General features: G+C 64.1%; 2 protein-coding genes across 2 annotated transcripts; one reads left to right on the top strand and one right to left on the bottom strand.

The window, feature by feature from the left end:
* Window positions 1-2,818: 2,818 nt before the first annotated feature.
* Window positions 2,819-9,242, bottom strand: RHBG (Rh family B glycoprotein). Its single transcript, XM_072846469.1, is given in 12 exon segments — window positions 2,819-2,884; window positions 3,129-3,202; window positions 4,805-4,926; window positions 5,110-5,243; window positions 5,422-5,559; window positions 5,780-5,946; window positions 6,257-6,404; window positions 6,536-6,686; window positions 7,105-7,291; window positions 8,738-8,954; window positions 8,957-9,117; window positions 9,185-9,242. Coding segments are annotated over 12 exon segments (1,623 nt in total).
* A 2,389-nt stretch (window positions 9,243-11,631) lies between these two features.
* HAPLN2 (hyaluronan and proteoglycan link protein 2) lies at window positions 11,632-13,447 on the top strand. Its single transcript, XM_072846849.1, has 5 exons — window positions 11,632-11,771; window positions 12,034-12,384; window positions 12,606-12,722; window positions 12,841-13,026; window positions 13,164-13,447. Exons 1-5 carry the CDS (start codon window positions 11,684-11,686, stop codon window positions 13,445-13,447), a joined length of 1,026 nt encoding a protein of 341 aa, XP_072702950.1. The 5' UTR covers window positions 11,632-11,683.
* Window positions 13,448-14,106: the final 659 nt, after the last annotated feature.

A 14,106-nucleotide genomic window follows, 5' to 3' on the forward strand; every position in this document is an offset into this window, starting at 1 on the left:
TCTCGCGGTACATCTCCCCGCGTCGGGCTGCGATCTGAGGGTGAGCCCTGCTTTGAAAAGTGACGGAGCAGAGAGCTCCCCGCAGGGCTGGGGAAACTGAGGCACGAGCGGCGTCTGGCACCCAAACCGCTCTTGAAGCAGAAGAGGTGTGAAGGTGGGGTGCTCGCCCAAGCTCCTCGTGCCTCACCGGGGTGCGATCATCACCCAGCCACCGCCGCGACCCGCCTGTCCCGGGACGGGCTCCCGGAGCTGCGGGCAGAGCTGGTGCTGCCTCTCCCCGAGCTAGCGGGGCCGGCGGGATTATCTGCTTAGCTGCACCATCTGTTCGCCAAACTGCCATCATTATGTTCAACTTGGGAAGAAAACGGCCCCTACAGAGAAGCAATTTGTTCGCTGACTAAACCTTTCAGGCTCTCGCCGTCCGAACCTACCCTCGCCGCTGCACGGGCGAGCTCGCCGCTCATGCCCGGCTCGCTTAAACAATCTGCGGGGAGAGTGGCGGTGCGCGAGCTGGTCGCACTGGTAAATGGGAGCGAGGAGGGCGCAGGGCTCCCCTAATCCGATTACAAAACATAACAGCCTTTCAGAGGGGCCGGGGGGCTGGGCGAGGGGAGGAGGAGGAGGAGGGAGGTCCATTTCACACCTGACCCCTGCGTCTGGGGGTCTCGCAATGATCTCACTGGAGGGGCTTTTCTTCCCGTCACAGTGGGTTGCTTTGAAACGTGCTGCGAGGAGATCAAAAAGGGGAAAGGGGCTGCCTGGGAAAGAGGAGGAGAGGGCTGGGAAGGGGGTGAGGTGGGAGGGGGTGGCGTGGGGCTGGGGGTGAGCCCTGCACCCCGGGCTGGGGGTGACTGGAGCCTGGCACCCCCTTGCTGGGGCACCAGCCCTCGTGCCGCTTCTCCCTCTTGCGTCCCTCCTCTGCGACGCGGCACGGGGAGCGGTGCGTGCCGGGGGGACGTGGGCACGTGGGACGTGTTGTGTCCCCCCCCCCACCCCGTGACCTGAGCATGGAGTGGGGCTGGGGTCTCTGCACGGAGCGGGGACAGCAGGAACCCTCGCCAGCACCTGTGGTGGCAGCAGGAATGGAGCCTCGTGGCCCGCTTCTCTGTGTATGATCGTGGAAATTCAGTGGTGTTGAAGCATTTGGCAAATGTGTTGATTTCACCAGGTTTTCTGTAACGAACAATGAAACTGGAAAAGTTAAAGTGATGGTTTGACTTATATCCAAGTGAGAAGTTTTGAATTTCTGCTGTGGAGCAATGCTTCAGACTGCAAATTTTCTCTAATTTGATTTAATTCCTTTTAGAAAGGCTAAAAAGCCCTGTTTAAAAGTGATGTTTTATGGTCAGCCTGCAACCAAATGATTATTAATTCTTTTTTTTTTTAATCTTTGATGCAATCATTTAAAAAAAAAAAAATCTGTGTGTTTCAACAGCAGCAGGTATTAAAACAAGATGTGGCCACTTTGGTTGGGGAGCAAACCGCTTACCCCAAACCTCGCTGCGTTGGCCCTGGCCCCCCTGTCCCCTCTGCGTGGGATGGGGCTGTGGCCCCCTCCCCAGGGGACGGCGCTGGCAGCTGGGGACACTTGCGCCCGCGGGAACCCCACATGGCGAGCACCGGAGTCTGGCACTGGAGGTGTGAAAGCGTCTGGCAGCCGCCCCGGGCTCGCAGGAGGGGGGTCCCCCCCCAGGCCTCCCCCCGGCATGGCCACCGTCACCCCTCTGGGAGCCCTTTGGGGCTGCGCCCTTGCTCCAGATGCTGCAGGACCCCCCCCTTGGCTTCGCTCAAACTGCCACGTTCCCGGGGTGCTCGAACCTGCTCCCGGGCAGGAGGTTTGGGTGCTGCTGCCCCCGGGCAGGCGGGGGGAGAGCCTCTCTGCGGGGGGCATGCAGAGACGGGGCGCTGGGTGCTGCCGGGGGTCCTGGAAAGCAGGGGGACTTGGGGGCTGCAATGGCCAGGGGAGCATCCCTCTCCCAGTGGGGCTGACTGCTGGCGGGCACTTTCCTGTTTTGAGGAGGGGGGGCTTTTTCTTGGCCCCAGTGCGAGGTGATGAGTGGTAAGGGGAAGGCAGGGGTCACCCCTGTGCTGGGGACCCCGGTGTCACCCTGGTCTTGCCCCCCGGGTGCTGGCTGCTCTGGGCTGTCGCACCCTCTGGTGGCCAAGGCTCCAGGAGGGGTGGGGTTACCCCCCTTGGGATGAAGCAACCCATGAAACCCACCGCATGGGGTTTACGGTCTTTAGGGCGAAGGGGGGGGTCCTGGGGGCTTTGCTTTCCTCCCTGGAAAGAAACCTGAAGGCAACTCAGCCAGCAAACTGGGCAGGTGCTGTGTGAATTCACCGGCACATCCTGAAGCTACAAACCATCTACGTGTTTTAATTGTTGTGCGCAAAAGCGTCCGTAGAAAGTCTTTGCTGCTTTCTGTGGAGCCCGGTATGCCCCTTCCCCGACACAGCCCCCCTCATTGCCTTCCTCTCTTCGGAGAGCAGTAGATGGGGAAACTGAGGCACAGAGCAGAGAGGGGAAGTGGCCGAGCCAAGTCTGGACCCCCCGAGGTGTCCCTGGAGCAAGCCGGGTCGCTCCCACACCAAGCGCCCGTATCGCTGCAGCATCTCCTCACCCCGCAAAGGCCCGTGGGCACCCAACTGCTCCCAAAACCTTTGGGACCAGGAGCTGGCTCCCACGTGGGGACAAGCCTGGCCGTCTCCAGAGCAGGCTGCCGGGAAATTCAGGCTGCCAGAAGCTGCCCGGCACTGGCGATGCTGGCAGAGGGTTGAGCCTGGTGTGCTGCAAGACCTCACCGGGCAGTTGGGGTCATTAGACCAAGGTGCTGGTGCCCCGTTCCTTTCTGCTCGCCCCAGGGTCGCATCCTTCCTCAGCCACCTGCGCCAAGGCAGAGACAGGGAGAGGGGCAGAAATGGGTCCTGAAATCAGGCCTGGATGGGGGGGGGGCGGACTTGGGGGGCTTTAATGAAGCTCTCTCCCACCCCAAACTGCGGGAGGAGGCAATGTATCGGCAGCCAGGGAAGCAGCATCCAACCCCTGCTGCTGCCCGAGCCCCGTAAACCCCCTTTTTTTTTTTTCTTTTTTCTTTTTTTTTTTAATATCAGCAAACCCCCAGCGTTACCTCCCAGAGGACCGTGTTTTCCAGGTACCGCATCTCCGGGGGGGACCTCAGCCCCTTCATTTTCAGGACGGCTCCTGAGGATGCCGAAAGCCGGGCGAGGGCGCCTGAGAACGGGGCGGCCGGCCCAGCCCGGCTCCTCTCGCCGGGCTTCCCCTGACATCTAGCGGCAGCGCCGAGCCCCGGCCCCGGGACAGCCCCGGCTCCAGCCCCAGCCCCTGGGCCAGCTCCAGCCCCCCGGGACAGCCTCAGCCCCAGCCCCTAGGACAGCTCCAGCCCCAGCCCAGACCCCCGGGACAGCCCCAGACCCCCGGGACAGCCTCAGCCCCAGACCCAGACCCCCGGGACGGCCCCAGACCCCTGGGACGGCCCCAGCCCAGACCCCCGGGACAGCCCCATACCCCCGGGACAGCCTCAGCCCCAGCCCAGACCCCTGAGCCAGCCCCAGACCCCCAGGACAGCCCCAGACCCCCAGGATGGCCCCAGCCCAGACCCCTGGGCCAGGTCCAGCCCCCCGGGACAGCCTCAGCCCCAGCCCCTAGGACAGCTCCAGCCCAAGCCCAGACCCCCGGGACAGCCCCAGACCCCCGGGACAGCCTCAGCCCCAGCCCCAGACCCCCGGGACAGCCCCAGCCCAGACCCCCGGGACAGCCTCAGCTCCAGCCCCAGCCCAGACCCCCGGGACAGCCCCAGCCCTAGCCCAGACCCCCGGGACAGCCTCAGCTCCAGCCCCAGCCCCAGACCCCCGGGACAGCCTCAGCCCCAGCCCAGACCCCTGGGCCAGCCCCAGACCCCCAGGATGGCCCCAGCCCAGACCCCTGGGCCAGGTCCAGCCCCCCGGGGCAGCCTCAGCCCCAGCCCCTAGGACAGCTCCAGCCCCAGCCCAGACCCCCGGCACAGCCCCAGCCCCCCGGGACAGCCTCAGCTCCAGCCCCAGACCCCCGGGACAGCCCCAGACCCCCGGGACAGCCTCAGCTCCAGCCCCAGCCCAGACCCCCGGGACAGCCTCAGCTCCAGCCCCAGCCCCAGACCCCGGGACAGCCTCAGCCCCAGCCCAGACCCCTGGGCCAGCCCCAGACCCCCAGGATGGCCCCAGCCCAGACCCCTGGGCCAGGTCCAGCCCCCGGGACAGCCTCAGCCCCAGCCCCTAGGACAGCTCCAGCCCCAGCCCAGACCCCTGGGACAGCCCCAGACCCCTGGGACAGCCTCAGCTCCAGCCCCAGCCCGACCCCGGGACAGCCCCAGCCCAGACCCCTGGGACGGCCCCAGCCCAGACCCCCGGGACAGCCCCAGACCCCCGGGACAGCCCCAGCCCTAGCCCAGACCCCCGGGACAGCCCCAGACCCCTGGGACGGCCCCAGCCCAGACCCCCGGGACAGCCTCAGCCCCAGCCCAGCCCCCCGGCACAGCCCCAGCCCCCGGGACAGCCCCAGACCCCCAGGATGACCCCAGCCCAGACCCCCGGGGCAGCCCCAGACCCCTGGGCCAGCCCCAGCCCAGACCCCTGCGCCAGCCCCGGCCCCGAGGGGGTTGCGCAGCGCCGAGCACCACCAGGCTCTGCCCTCCCCAGCTGATGGGAAGGGTCCGCTTTGGGGCCGCTCCTGTTTTTTTTTCCCCAACTCCATTAATTTCTTTGCCCCTCATTCCCTCCGTCCCATCCCACCCAAGGCAAAACTCACCCGTGAAGCTGCCCCCGAGCGTGGCGAGCAGGAGGGTGATGGGCAGGGCGTAGAGCTGGCAGAGCGCCTGGTCGGTGACTGTCCGGCTGCCCTGGGCCACCAGTGGAAACACGAGCTCCAGCCTGCAAGCCGGAGCGGGGACGGGTTTGGGGGGAGCTTGTTCTCCCACGCCGGGAAATGGGGGGCTCCGCTCGTGGCTCTGGGTGATGTGCTATAAGGGGGTGCACGGAGCATCCCCAATTTCAGGGGTCGTGGTGACCCCAGCTTGGTGTATCACTGGCACCCCTGATTCTGGCTCTTCTCACCTGCCACCGTAAGCATCTGCAGTGGCCAGTGCCGTCAGCAGTGTCCCCAGCAAGGCGCCCAGGATGCCCGGCAGCCCGTGGACGTTGTGAACCCCACACGTGTCCTGGGTTTTCAGCCTGGAGCACAGGACGGGCTGGGGAGAGCGTTAAGGAAGAGCCAGGGTTCGGATGGGGGATGCTTTCCCAGGGAGGCTGCGCTGCAGCTCCGTGTTTGCAGGTTTGGGAGCTGCAGGTTGACAACGCAGCCTCCCCCAAAGAGGGGTGGTCCCCTGAGCTGGGACTGGTGTCCTTGGCTGTCCCCAGGCGACTCACCGTGAGGAATCTGAAGCCAAGCGGGGGGATCAGGCCAGCCAGAAACCCCACGATGAGAGCCCCGAAGGGGGTGACCAGCATCTCCCCAGCCATACCCATCATGGCCACGCCAGCCAAGGTGGCATCCTGGATCTGAACCTGATGGAGCGGGACATGGTTGGGGAATTGGCTCTGTGGAGGACATCAGGATGGGGCTGGGGGGATTTAGGCTTCCTCAGGGATCAAACTGGGTCTTAACAAGCGTAAGAAAGCCTAACGGGCTTTCCCTTTTGCCCCGGGGGTGTTCATGCTTGCCGTCCCTGTAGGACGGGACATGAGCAGCGCATGAGACTTGGGTTTGTCCCAGGAGAGGACTTACCACCTGCAGGGTGCTCTCCTCGTAGAGGACAGGCGAGAGGACAAAGGTGGCCAGGGTGCTCGCCACCAGCGAGAAGTAGGTGTTGAGCACTGCCCAGGGCTCGGCGTTGTGACGGACAGTGGTGGCTGAGGTGAAGCTAGGCCAGAAGATCCACAGGTAGATGGTTCCTGCGGGGAAGGGGAACAGGCAGGTTTTGATGTTGGGGTTGATCCCTCATGGGAAAGAAACTTCTTGCTAGTGCCAAGAGATGCAAGTGGCCACAGCTCGCAGCATGGGAGGTTCAGGTTGGACACAAGGAAAAGCTTTTTCCTGGAGAGGATGGTGCAGCCCCAGCACAGGTCCCCAGGGAGGTGGAGGACCTCTGTCCTTGATGGTTTGCAGGACTCTGCTGGTCAAAGCCACGGCCACGCTCTCCTAACACTGGTGATGGTCCTTCCATCCCCATGTCTATGGTGGCGTAGGATTTGAGCTCCGTACCAACCGCAGCAAAGAAATCTGGCTGGTGCCCGGTGTCCTGGGGCTCTTTCATCTTCTCCGTATCGGGCTGGTGCAAGATCCGTGAAACCATCAAGCCAAAATAAGCACCGAAGGTGTGGACGGTCAAGGAGCCCCCGCTGTCGCTTACCTGGTGAGTACAGAACACTGTGCAGGAAGGGGAATAGGGATTTGTCTCTACAGACAAGGCAGGTCTTGACATGAGGAGCCTAAACCCATGGCCACCCCATTTCTGGTGGGTCCCCCCGATGGGTGACTCACCCCCATGAGACTGAGCAGGATATATTCGTTGAGAGTGAAGAGGGTGACTCCCAGCAGGGTCAGCAGCAGCATCTGGACGGGGTTTACTCTGCCCAGAACAGCTCCGGTGGAGATCAGGATGGCTGCGGTGCAGAAGTCGGCACTGACCATGCTGGGAAGGAGAGGGAAGGCGTGGGGCTGGACCCGGCGCTGCCGGGGGACGAGTGCGGGAGCTGGGGAGAGCAGGGTTGGGGGGGACGGGAGCTGAGCCTGCAGCCCGGACCCTGCGTCCCACCGCTCCTGCCAGCTGAACGGGCAGCCCGAGACTTGCGATGTTGGTGACGAAGGGACGGCTGGCCTCGGGGGAGGCGGGGGCCAGTGTGCCCCCCTGAATGCCTGGCTGTAACGTTGGCAGTACTTACGTGGCCCTTACTAGTGTGGTACTCAAATAACCCAGAAGCCCGGTCCTACTTGTCCTCATAATCCTCCTCCAAAGCAGAGCTGTGAGTTTTACAGAGGAGGGAGCCAGCGTGCCAGGGCTGGACCTGGAACGGTCGCGGCTGGGCAGCAGCAGCTCCCTTCGGCCTTACCTCTGAGCTCCTACGTAAATTTTGCCATTCAGGAAGAAGTATAAAAAACCCTGGATCAGTACGGCCCACTGGATGGCGAAGGCCACGACGAGGATGCTGATGGCCACGCTGCCCGGCCCGTAGCGGCTGAGGAAGGCCACCAGGAGCCCGAAGCCAAGGAGAACTTGGAGGTGGACATCCCGGAAACCTGGCAGAAGAGAGGCAGAAGGATGGGTCTGGAGGCGTTGAGGGCAGGCAGCCACCCTCCTGCCTGCTGGTCCCCCCGAGGGGGCTCAGACCCCCCCTGCTCTAACAGGTTTTGGGGAGCTGAAGGCTTCAGCCGAGATAAATCAGCCTTGCTCCACCTACGTGTGTCTGGAACCGTGGTGGATCTGGGCTTGGATCTCCCTTGGAGATCTCCAGCGGAGAGCATGAGCGGTTGTTGCTTGTGCTAGTGACAAGTCAAGCTGTCCCCGCCTGACGTGGCCCCCGCCACCCTTTGCAGTGGCTCTTGGCCACCTCGTTTGCAACCGCCCTGTGCAGACACCTCGGGACGTGCACGTGGTTCACCCTGCAGCCCAGAAACCTCTTGGGGTGGCTGAGACCCTTCTACACCCATTACACCAGCGCAAAGGTGGGTCTGAGATGTCGGCCACCCCCCGGGACCTCTCTGTTGCCCCTAAAAACATCACGTCCCGCTTCGTGGGACAGGAGGACCAGAAGGGCGAACAGAAAAATGGGACCAGTCTGGTACCGTTTGGTGGCAAACCGGAGGAGGGGGGACCTGATTCTTGCTTGGGCTAAATGCCCTTTGCACCCCTCGGCCGTGCCAAGAGCTGCGTCCCGTCCTTCCCCGTGCGCCGGAGCCGTGAGTCACTGCCTGTGCTGGGTGGGGTTACTTGGGCAGGCAAAACTGGGAGAACCTGCCTGCTGCCTGCGCCCTGCCAGGCGGCTTGGCTCGGCTCAGCTCAGCTCCCCTCCCTCGGCCAGGGCGTTCCAGAGGCTCCTTTCCGATCGCCTGCCTTGCCCTTGCCTCAGAAAAGCCAGGATCAGTCCCTCATCCCCCAGCCCAGGATGAGTTTCGCAGCGATGCCCGGCGTGCAGGAGGACGCTCCCGGCAGGGCAGACCCCCAGCCCCGCGTCGGGTGCTGTGGCAGCACCAAGGGAGCCGAATCCTCCGTGAAAGGGGCTCGGTGCAAATCCCTTGGCACCGCAAAACCCCGCAGGTCGGTGGGAAGTTTTGCAGGCCCCAAAGTGCCCCGGCTGCCGTGCTCCCCCCCGGGGATGGGAGGGACAATCCTGGGTTTATCACTGCACCGAGTGATCCCCTCTGCGCTCCAGCTGCTGAAACGCGTGTCCTAGACCCAAATATCCCCGTTTTGGGCCTGGCTTTGTCCAAGCACGTGGGAAATCCTTGCAGCACGTCTGCTTTCCACCCACGGACCGCTCCTCGTTGGGATGCACCGGTACCCCAACCCTACGGCTTGATGTTCTCCCCCCCTCGTGTTTTACTCTGGAGCCCGATCCAGAGCTGGACGGTGTGACAGGTCTGCAGCCTGGACCGAGCATGGTGACATCCCGTGCCACCCCCTCAGCAGCACCTGGGGACCAGGTGGAGCTGCTCTCTGCACCCGCCCGGGGTTGGGGTACTCACGGGGATGCTGAAAACCCGAGTCCTGGTTTCTCCAGCTGCAGTTCAGCTGCTGGGAGCAGAGGCTGGGGCCACGCTCTGGGCTGTACCGGACGAAGATGGCGAAGAGGATGATGGTGAAGATTTGGAGGAGGAAGCACAGCCCGGAGAGCCGGAGCCTCGAGGCGGTGGTGTGCTCCGGCATGTCGTGGGGCGGCTGGGGCAGGCAAACCCCCCGAAACCGGGGAGACAGGAGGAGAGACGCGCTGGGGCTGCAAACTCCGCCTGCCAGGGCGGCTGCCAGGTCCTGCCCTCGTCTCGGTGCTTCCCAAGGGCGGAAGAGCCGGCCGAGAGCGGGACCAACGCGGAAACCCCGGGCTGGCCGCCCTGGCACGCCTCGGCACCTGGTTTTGCCACATCAGGTGGCTCGGGCCACTGTGCCGGAGAAGTGCGCGGGGCTTTTGGTGTCACCGTCCGTCCTGGCTGGGTGCCGGGGAGTCGGGGTGGGATTAGGGGTGGGTGAAGCCATGGCCGGGGGATCCCTGAGGTTTTCTGGATGTTTGGCACGGGAGAAATACGATGGTTTGGGGGGATCGGGTCAGACAGAGGAGATGGAGGGTGCAGCGAGCGCGGTGGGACTGACCCGCTGCAGAGCTCTGGCAAGCTCAGCAAAGCCGGGTTTAAACTCCCTGATCAGTAGGAAAAATGACGGTTCAGGCGGGGTTTGGTGAAGAGGTTACCTGTGGGGCTGCGTGGGGAGGAGGAGAAGCTGAGCCTTGAAAAACAAAGGCGAGGAGCAGCGTCGGAGGCTGCTGATAGCAACCTGTGCTGGGGGGGGGCTGGAACACGAGGGTTTCCTTTGCTTTTCTTTGGCTGCTTCTGCTTTTGCAGAGAGGTGTTTGTAATGCACCGAGCGCGGGTACAAATCCCAAAAAGGGAGAGGAAGAGAAAAGGAGCCGAGAAGTAAAACACAGCGTGAATTTGGAAAGCGGCTCGGGTAACTCCTTTCCGCAGCGCCAGGCCAAGTTATGATCTCAGATAAGCAGCATCAGGCTGGGGTCGTGCCCTGACGCCAACGGGATGGGGAAGGGGAATGAGTCACTTTTGGAGGCCCCGGCAAGTGTCCTGCTTCGGGCTGTGGTTTTGTGAGAGCCGAGGGGTGTAGCTGTTGCCTTCACTTGGGAAAAATGCAAGAAACCGCTCGGCTCGTTCGTGGTGTCACGGAGCTGGGAAGCAGCATCCTCCAGCCAAGGAGCCCTGAGCCGCTGCCCGGGGCCGGGCGCTGCTTGGGGGGGTCAGGATCCACTTTTGCAGCCGTGGGCATGGAAAGCAGCAGGGAGTGTGATGGAGGGAGGTCATGGGCGCTCTCTGAACAGCCGTGGACCCACGAAATAACTGCGGGGAGACGCGGGAGAAGAACGTGCAGTGCTGCTGCGGCTTAGCCTTTCTCTGTGTGGGGGGAGCAAAGCTCTGGCCACCTTTTGCTTATTAAAATGAGCCAAAGCAGTGACCATTTTGAGCATGGGGGCTCCCAGTCCAGCCTGCTGGCATCAAAGTTAGGGCAGGTTATTGCATTAACCCCTCTGTACAAGCAGCCAAATTTGAAGAGGGGCCGGGAGCTGCAGGGAGCGGGCTGGGGGCGAGGGGCCGGGGAGCCAGCGCACGCCCTGGTGCTGCTTCCCCCCAGGGAGGTTTGTTTTCTGTGCCGTGCGTGCCACGGCGAAGCTGGGATGACTGTGTCCTTTGGTGCCGGGGACAGACGCTGCTTGTCTTGTGCTTCCTTTGAGAAGAGCTTCCTCCACCCCTGGAGATGGACCCTGGGGGAGGGAGAAGATAAAGGAGCCCAGAACACAGCCCCATTGTGTGGCCTTGTTTTGCTCCCGGCGGCACCCAGGCCCCAAGGTGACGATGGGGAAGCCTCTCCGATGCCTTTTCGCAGGGCGGGATAAGGCCGGTGGGATGCAAAAGCGCCGGGACCCCCTTGCACAACCCGCGGGAGCCCCAAAGGATAGGAGCAGCATCCCTCCGTCGGAGACTCGATGGGGGGGGCATGCGAATCACCATTGCCCTGATGTCTGCGGGAGCAGAAAGCACCGTCCCAGCACTGGGGGCCGATGCCGAGGGGCGGCTTTGCTGGCCCAAGGGGCTGCCGGAGCCCTGTGCGGTGCTGGCATTTTCCCTGAATTCCCCGACGCTGTGGCCTGCAAATAAAGGGATGTTTGTTAGCCGGGCGCGCTGTGTTTTGCCGAGCAGAACAATAAAGAGAAAGACGCTCACAATGGGAAATTGTGCTTCCTCCTCCCCGTGCGTTCCTCGGGGAGGTGTTGGGGGAAAAAAAAAAGAGAAGAAAGCGGGAAGAGACGGCGACAAGGCAGAAAGCGAGGGCGCGGCCGGTGCTCGCCGGTCCCGCACGCCATGGGAGCGGGCGCCAAGGGACTGCGGGGCCAAAGGGCTGCCAGGACACTGCCTGCCCCGGGACGGTGACAGGGCAGGGGCTGGCTGGGAGCACCCGCTCGCCACCTCCCACATCCCCGCGTCCCCTCTTCCTGGCAGCGCCGCTACGCAGGTTTGACCTTTCCAGAGCCCTCGGCCCCGCCATGGGACGGCTGTGACGGAGACGGGACGCGGTGGGTGCCGGGGCAGGACGTGCGCTGGAGGCGTTGGATGGGAACGGTGGCTCCTCAAGGGACGCGGCTGGGGACGGTAAGAGGTGCAGGGGTGCCGGGGAGGAGGGTTGGCACGTTCTGTTGGCTCGGTGTCCTGCGAGGGCACGTCCCCTTTGCAAGATAAATGTCGGTGAGCCCCCAACGGAGCAGGGCTATCCGTTGACCCCACGGCATCCCCGGCAGCAAGCGCTGCAGGTGCCCCCCGCCGTGTCCTCCGGTCCGCACCAAAGCCGGGGTACGTCCCGCTGCGTGTCCCTGACCCCTGCGCTCCCCCCCAGGCACCGTCCTGCCCCCAGCTCTAAGGATGCACCGGCTTCTCCTGCTCGGCTCCCTCTGGCTCTTGACGGCACCCCCGGCATCAACCATCTTCCAGCGGCCAACGGGGAGCCCGGGTAGGGAGCAGGGCCCGGGGGGAGGACTCGGCGCTGGAGGAGGGAGGTGATGCGGGGGGGGGGGTCCAGCCAGCGCAGGGGCTGAGCTGTGTCTCCTGGGGGTTGCAAGAGGGGGGGGAAAAAGAGCCAGGATGGGTGATGGAAACCAGGCGGGAGATGCCGAGGAGGGTCGAGGGGCGTCGGGGGAAGCGTTGAAAGGGTGGCGGGGCCACAGCAATGCTCTGTGGCGAGCCGATGCTGAGGCCGCCCGGGTGTGCCGCAGCCCCCCCCCACCTGCAGTACCTGCTGGAGCCCCTCCACACCGCGGTGCACACGCAGAGGGGTGCCACGGCCACCCTGCCCTGCGTCCTGCGCGCCCTGCCCCGCAACTACCGGGTGAAGTGGAGCAAAGTGGAGCCGGCCAACTACCGGGAGAGCATCATCATCATCACCAACGGGCTGTACCACAAGAACTACGGGCCGCTGAGCCCCCGGGTGCGCCTGCGGCACAGCCACCGCTACGATGCCTCGCTCACCATCACCGACGTGGCTCTGGAGGATGAGGGACGCTACCGCTGCCAGCTCGTCAACGGGCTGGAGGACGAGAGCGTCTCACTCACGCTGCACCTCGAAGGTGAGGCTGGGCTCCCTCCCAGGGGTGTGGGGGATAGCGGAGGGGGGACCCTGGACTGGGCTGGGGGTCCATGGCTGGGTGCCTCCACCCCTTCATGTCCCCTGTTGCAATGCCCCGTGCCCCAGCCTTATCTTCAGCACCGAATCCCCGGGGGTGATAAGCCAAAGCCTCCTCGGGGAGAGCATCTCCTTCGCCCTCCATCCCTGTCCCTGTCCCCCCAGGCGTCGTCTTCCCCTACCAGCCCAGCAACGGGCGCTACAAATTCAACTACCACGAAGCCAAGCGAGCCTGCGAGCAGCAGGACTCCCGCCTCGCCACCTACCAGCAGCTCTACAAAGGTGAAGCATCCAAAAAAACAAACAAAAAAACCCCTTCATCCGCCCCAAAACGCACCTCGCTGGGCGCGGGAGCGGAGGGGAGGGAAGTGCCGGTGCTGAGCCGCCTCTTGCCCCCCAGCCTGGACGGAGGGTCTGGACTGGTGCAACGCTGGCTGGATCCTCGATGGGACTGTCCGCTACCCCATCATCAACTCCCGGGAGCCGTGCGGTGGCCGCCTCCTCCTGCCGGGTGTCCGGACCTACGGGGCCAGGGACAAGCAGAAGGACCGATTCGATGCTTTCTGCTTCACCTCTGCTCTTCAAGGTAGTGCTGGGGTCCCCTGTCCCTCCCACAGTGGCACCGAACCCCGATACCCACCCAGATTTGCATCAGGGCTGGGGTTGTTCCCAGGAGGTCATCCGTGGTGGCCGCTCACCCGCCGTGTCCCCACCCGTCCCCAGGCGAGGTCTACTTCATCAGGGGCCACCTGAACTTCAAGGAGGCCGGGCAAGCGTGCCACAACCACGGGGCTGCCATCGCCAAAGTGGGGCAGCTCTACTCCGCCTGGAAGTTTTCCCAGCTGGATCTCTGCAACGGGGGGTGGCTGGCAGACGGCAGCGTGCGGTACCCCATCATCACCCCCCGCGAGCGCTGCGGGGGGCTGCCGGACCCCGGCGTCCGCAGCTTTGGCTTTCCCAGCAAGGAGCTGCGGACCTACGGCACCTACTGCTTCGAGGGGAAGTGAGAACGCTGGGAGGAGAGGTGGGCTGAGCGGAGGGGACAGTGGTGGGACGCCGGCCCGCGTCACCCAGGCAGAGAGCTTGAGGCAGGGGATGAGGGGAGGTCTCCCGGTGATTTCGGGTGGTTCGTGCATCCTCCAGTCGAGCGATAGAGCTGGGTTTGGGTGCTCGGTGCATCCTCTGATGGGGCCGCTCCCCGCACCCCAGCCTGCTTTGGGGCTTGTTGGGTGTTCGGGGCTTGCTGGGGAAGCCAGACCCATTGCTGGGCCAGGAAAGGGGTCTAATCCAGCCCCCGCAGCAGGCACCGGCTCCCCGCTCCCCAACCCTGGTGTGTCTCTCGCCCCATCCTCGCTCCCCGCCGCCACGAGGACTCTGGCTGGTGCAAGCACACCGGAGGGCCGGGCATTAACGAGCGTGACTAATGGAGTTTCGCCTTCTCAATTAATAAAGCCACGGTAAAGCTGCACGGCAAAGCCATGCTCTCGCCTGGCCTCTGCCCCCCGGGACCGTCTTGGCCTCTCGACGAGGGGAATTTGACGAGGACTTTCCGCCTCAAGCAGGGGGGCAGCCACTGTGGGCCCCCCCAGCCCCCCCTGTCCGGGGGGTTATCGGTGTTCCTGGCACGGCACACGGGGGGTTTCTGAGTTTTGCTGTTTGAGGTAGC

This window comes from Ciconia boyciana, chromosome 26 (genome assembly GCF_034638445.1).
Source record: "Ciconia boyciana chromosome 26, ASM3463844v1, whole genome shotgun sequence".
Classification (NCBI taxonomy): domain Eukaryota; kingdom Metazoa; phylum Chordata; class Aves; order Ciconiiformes; family Ciconiidae; genus Ciconia; species Ciconia boyciana.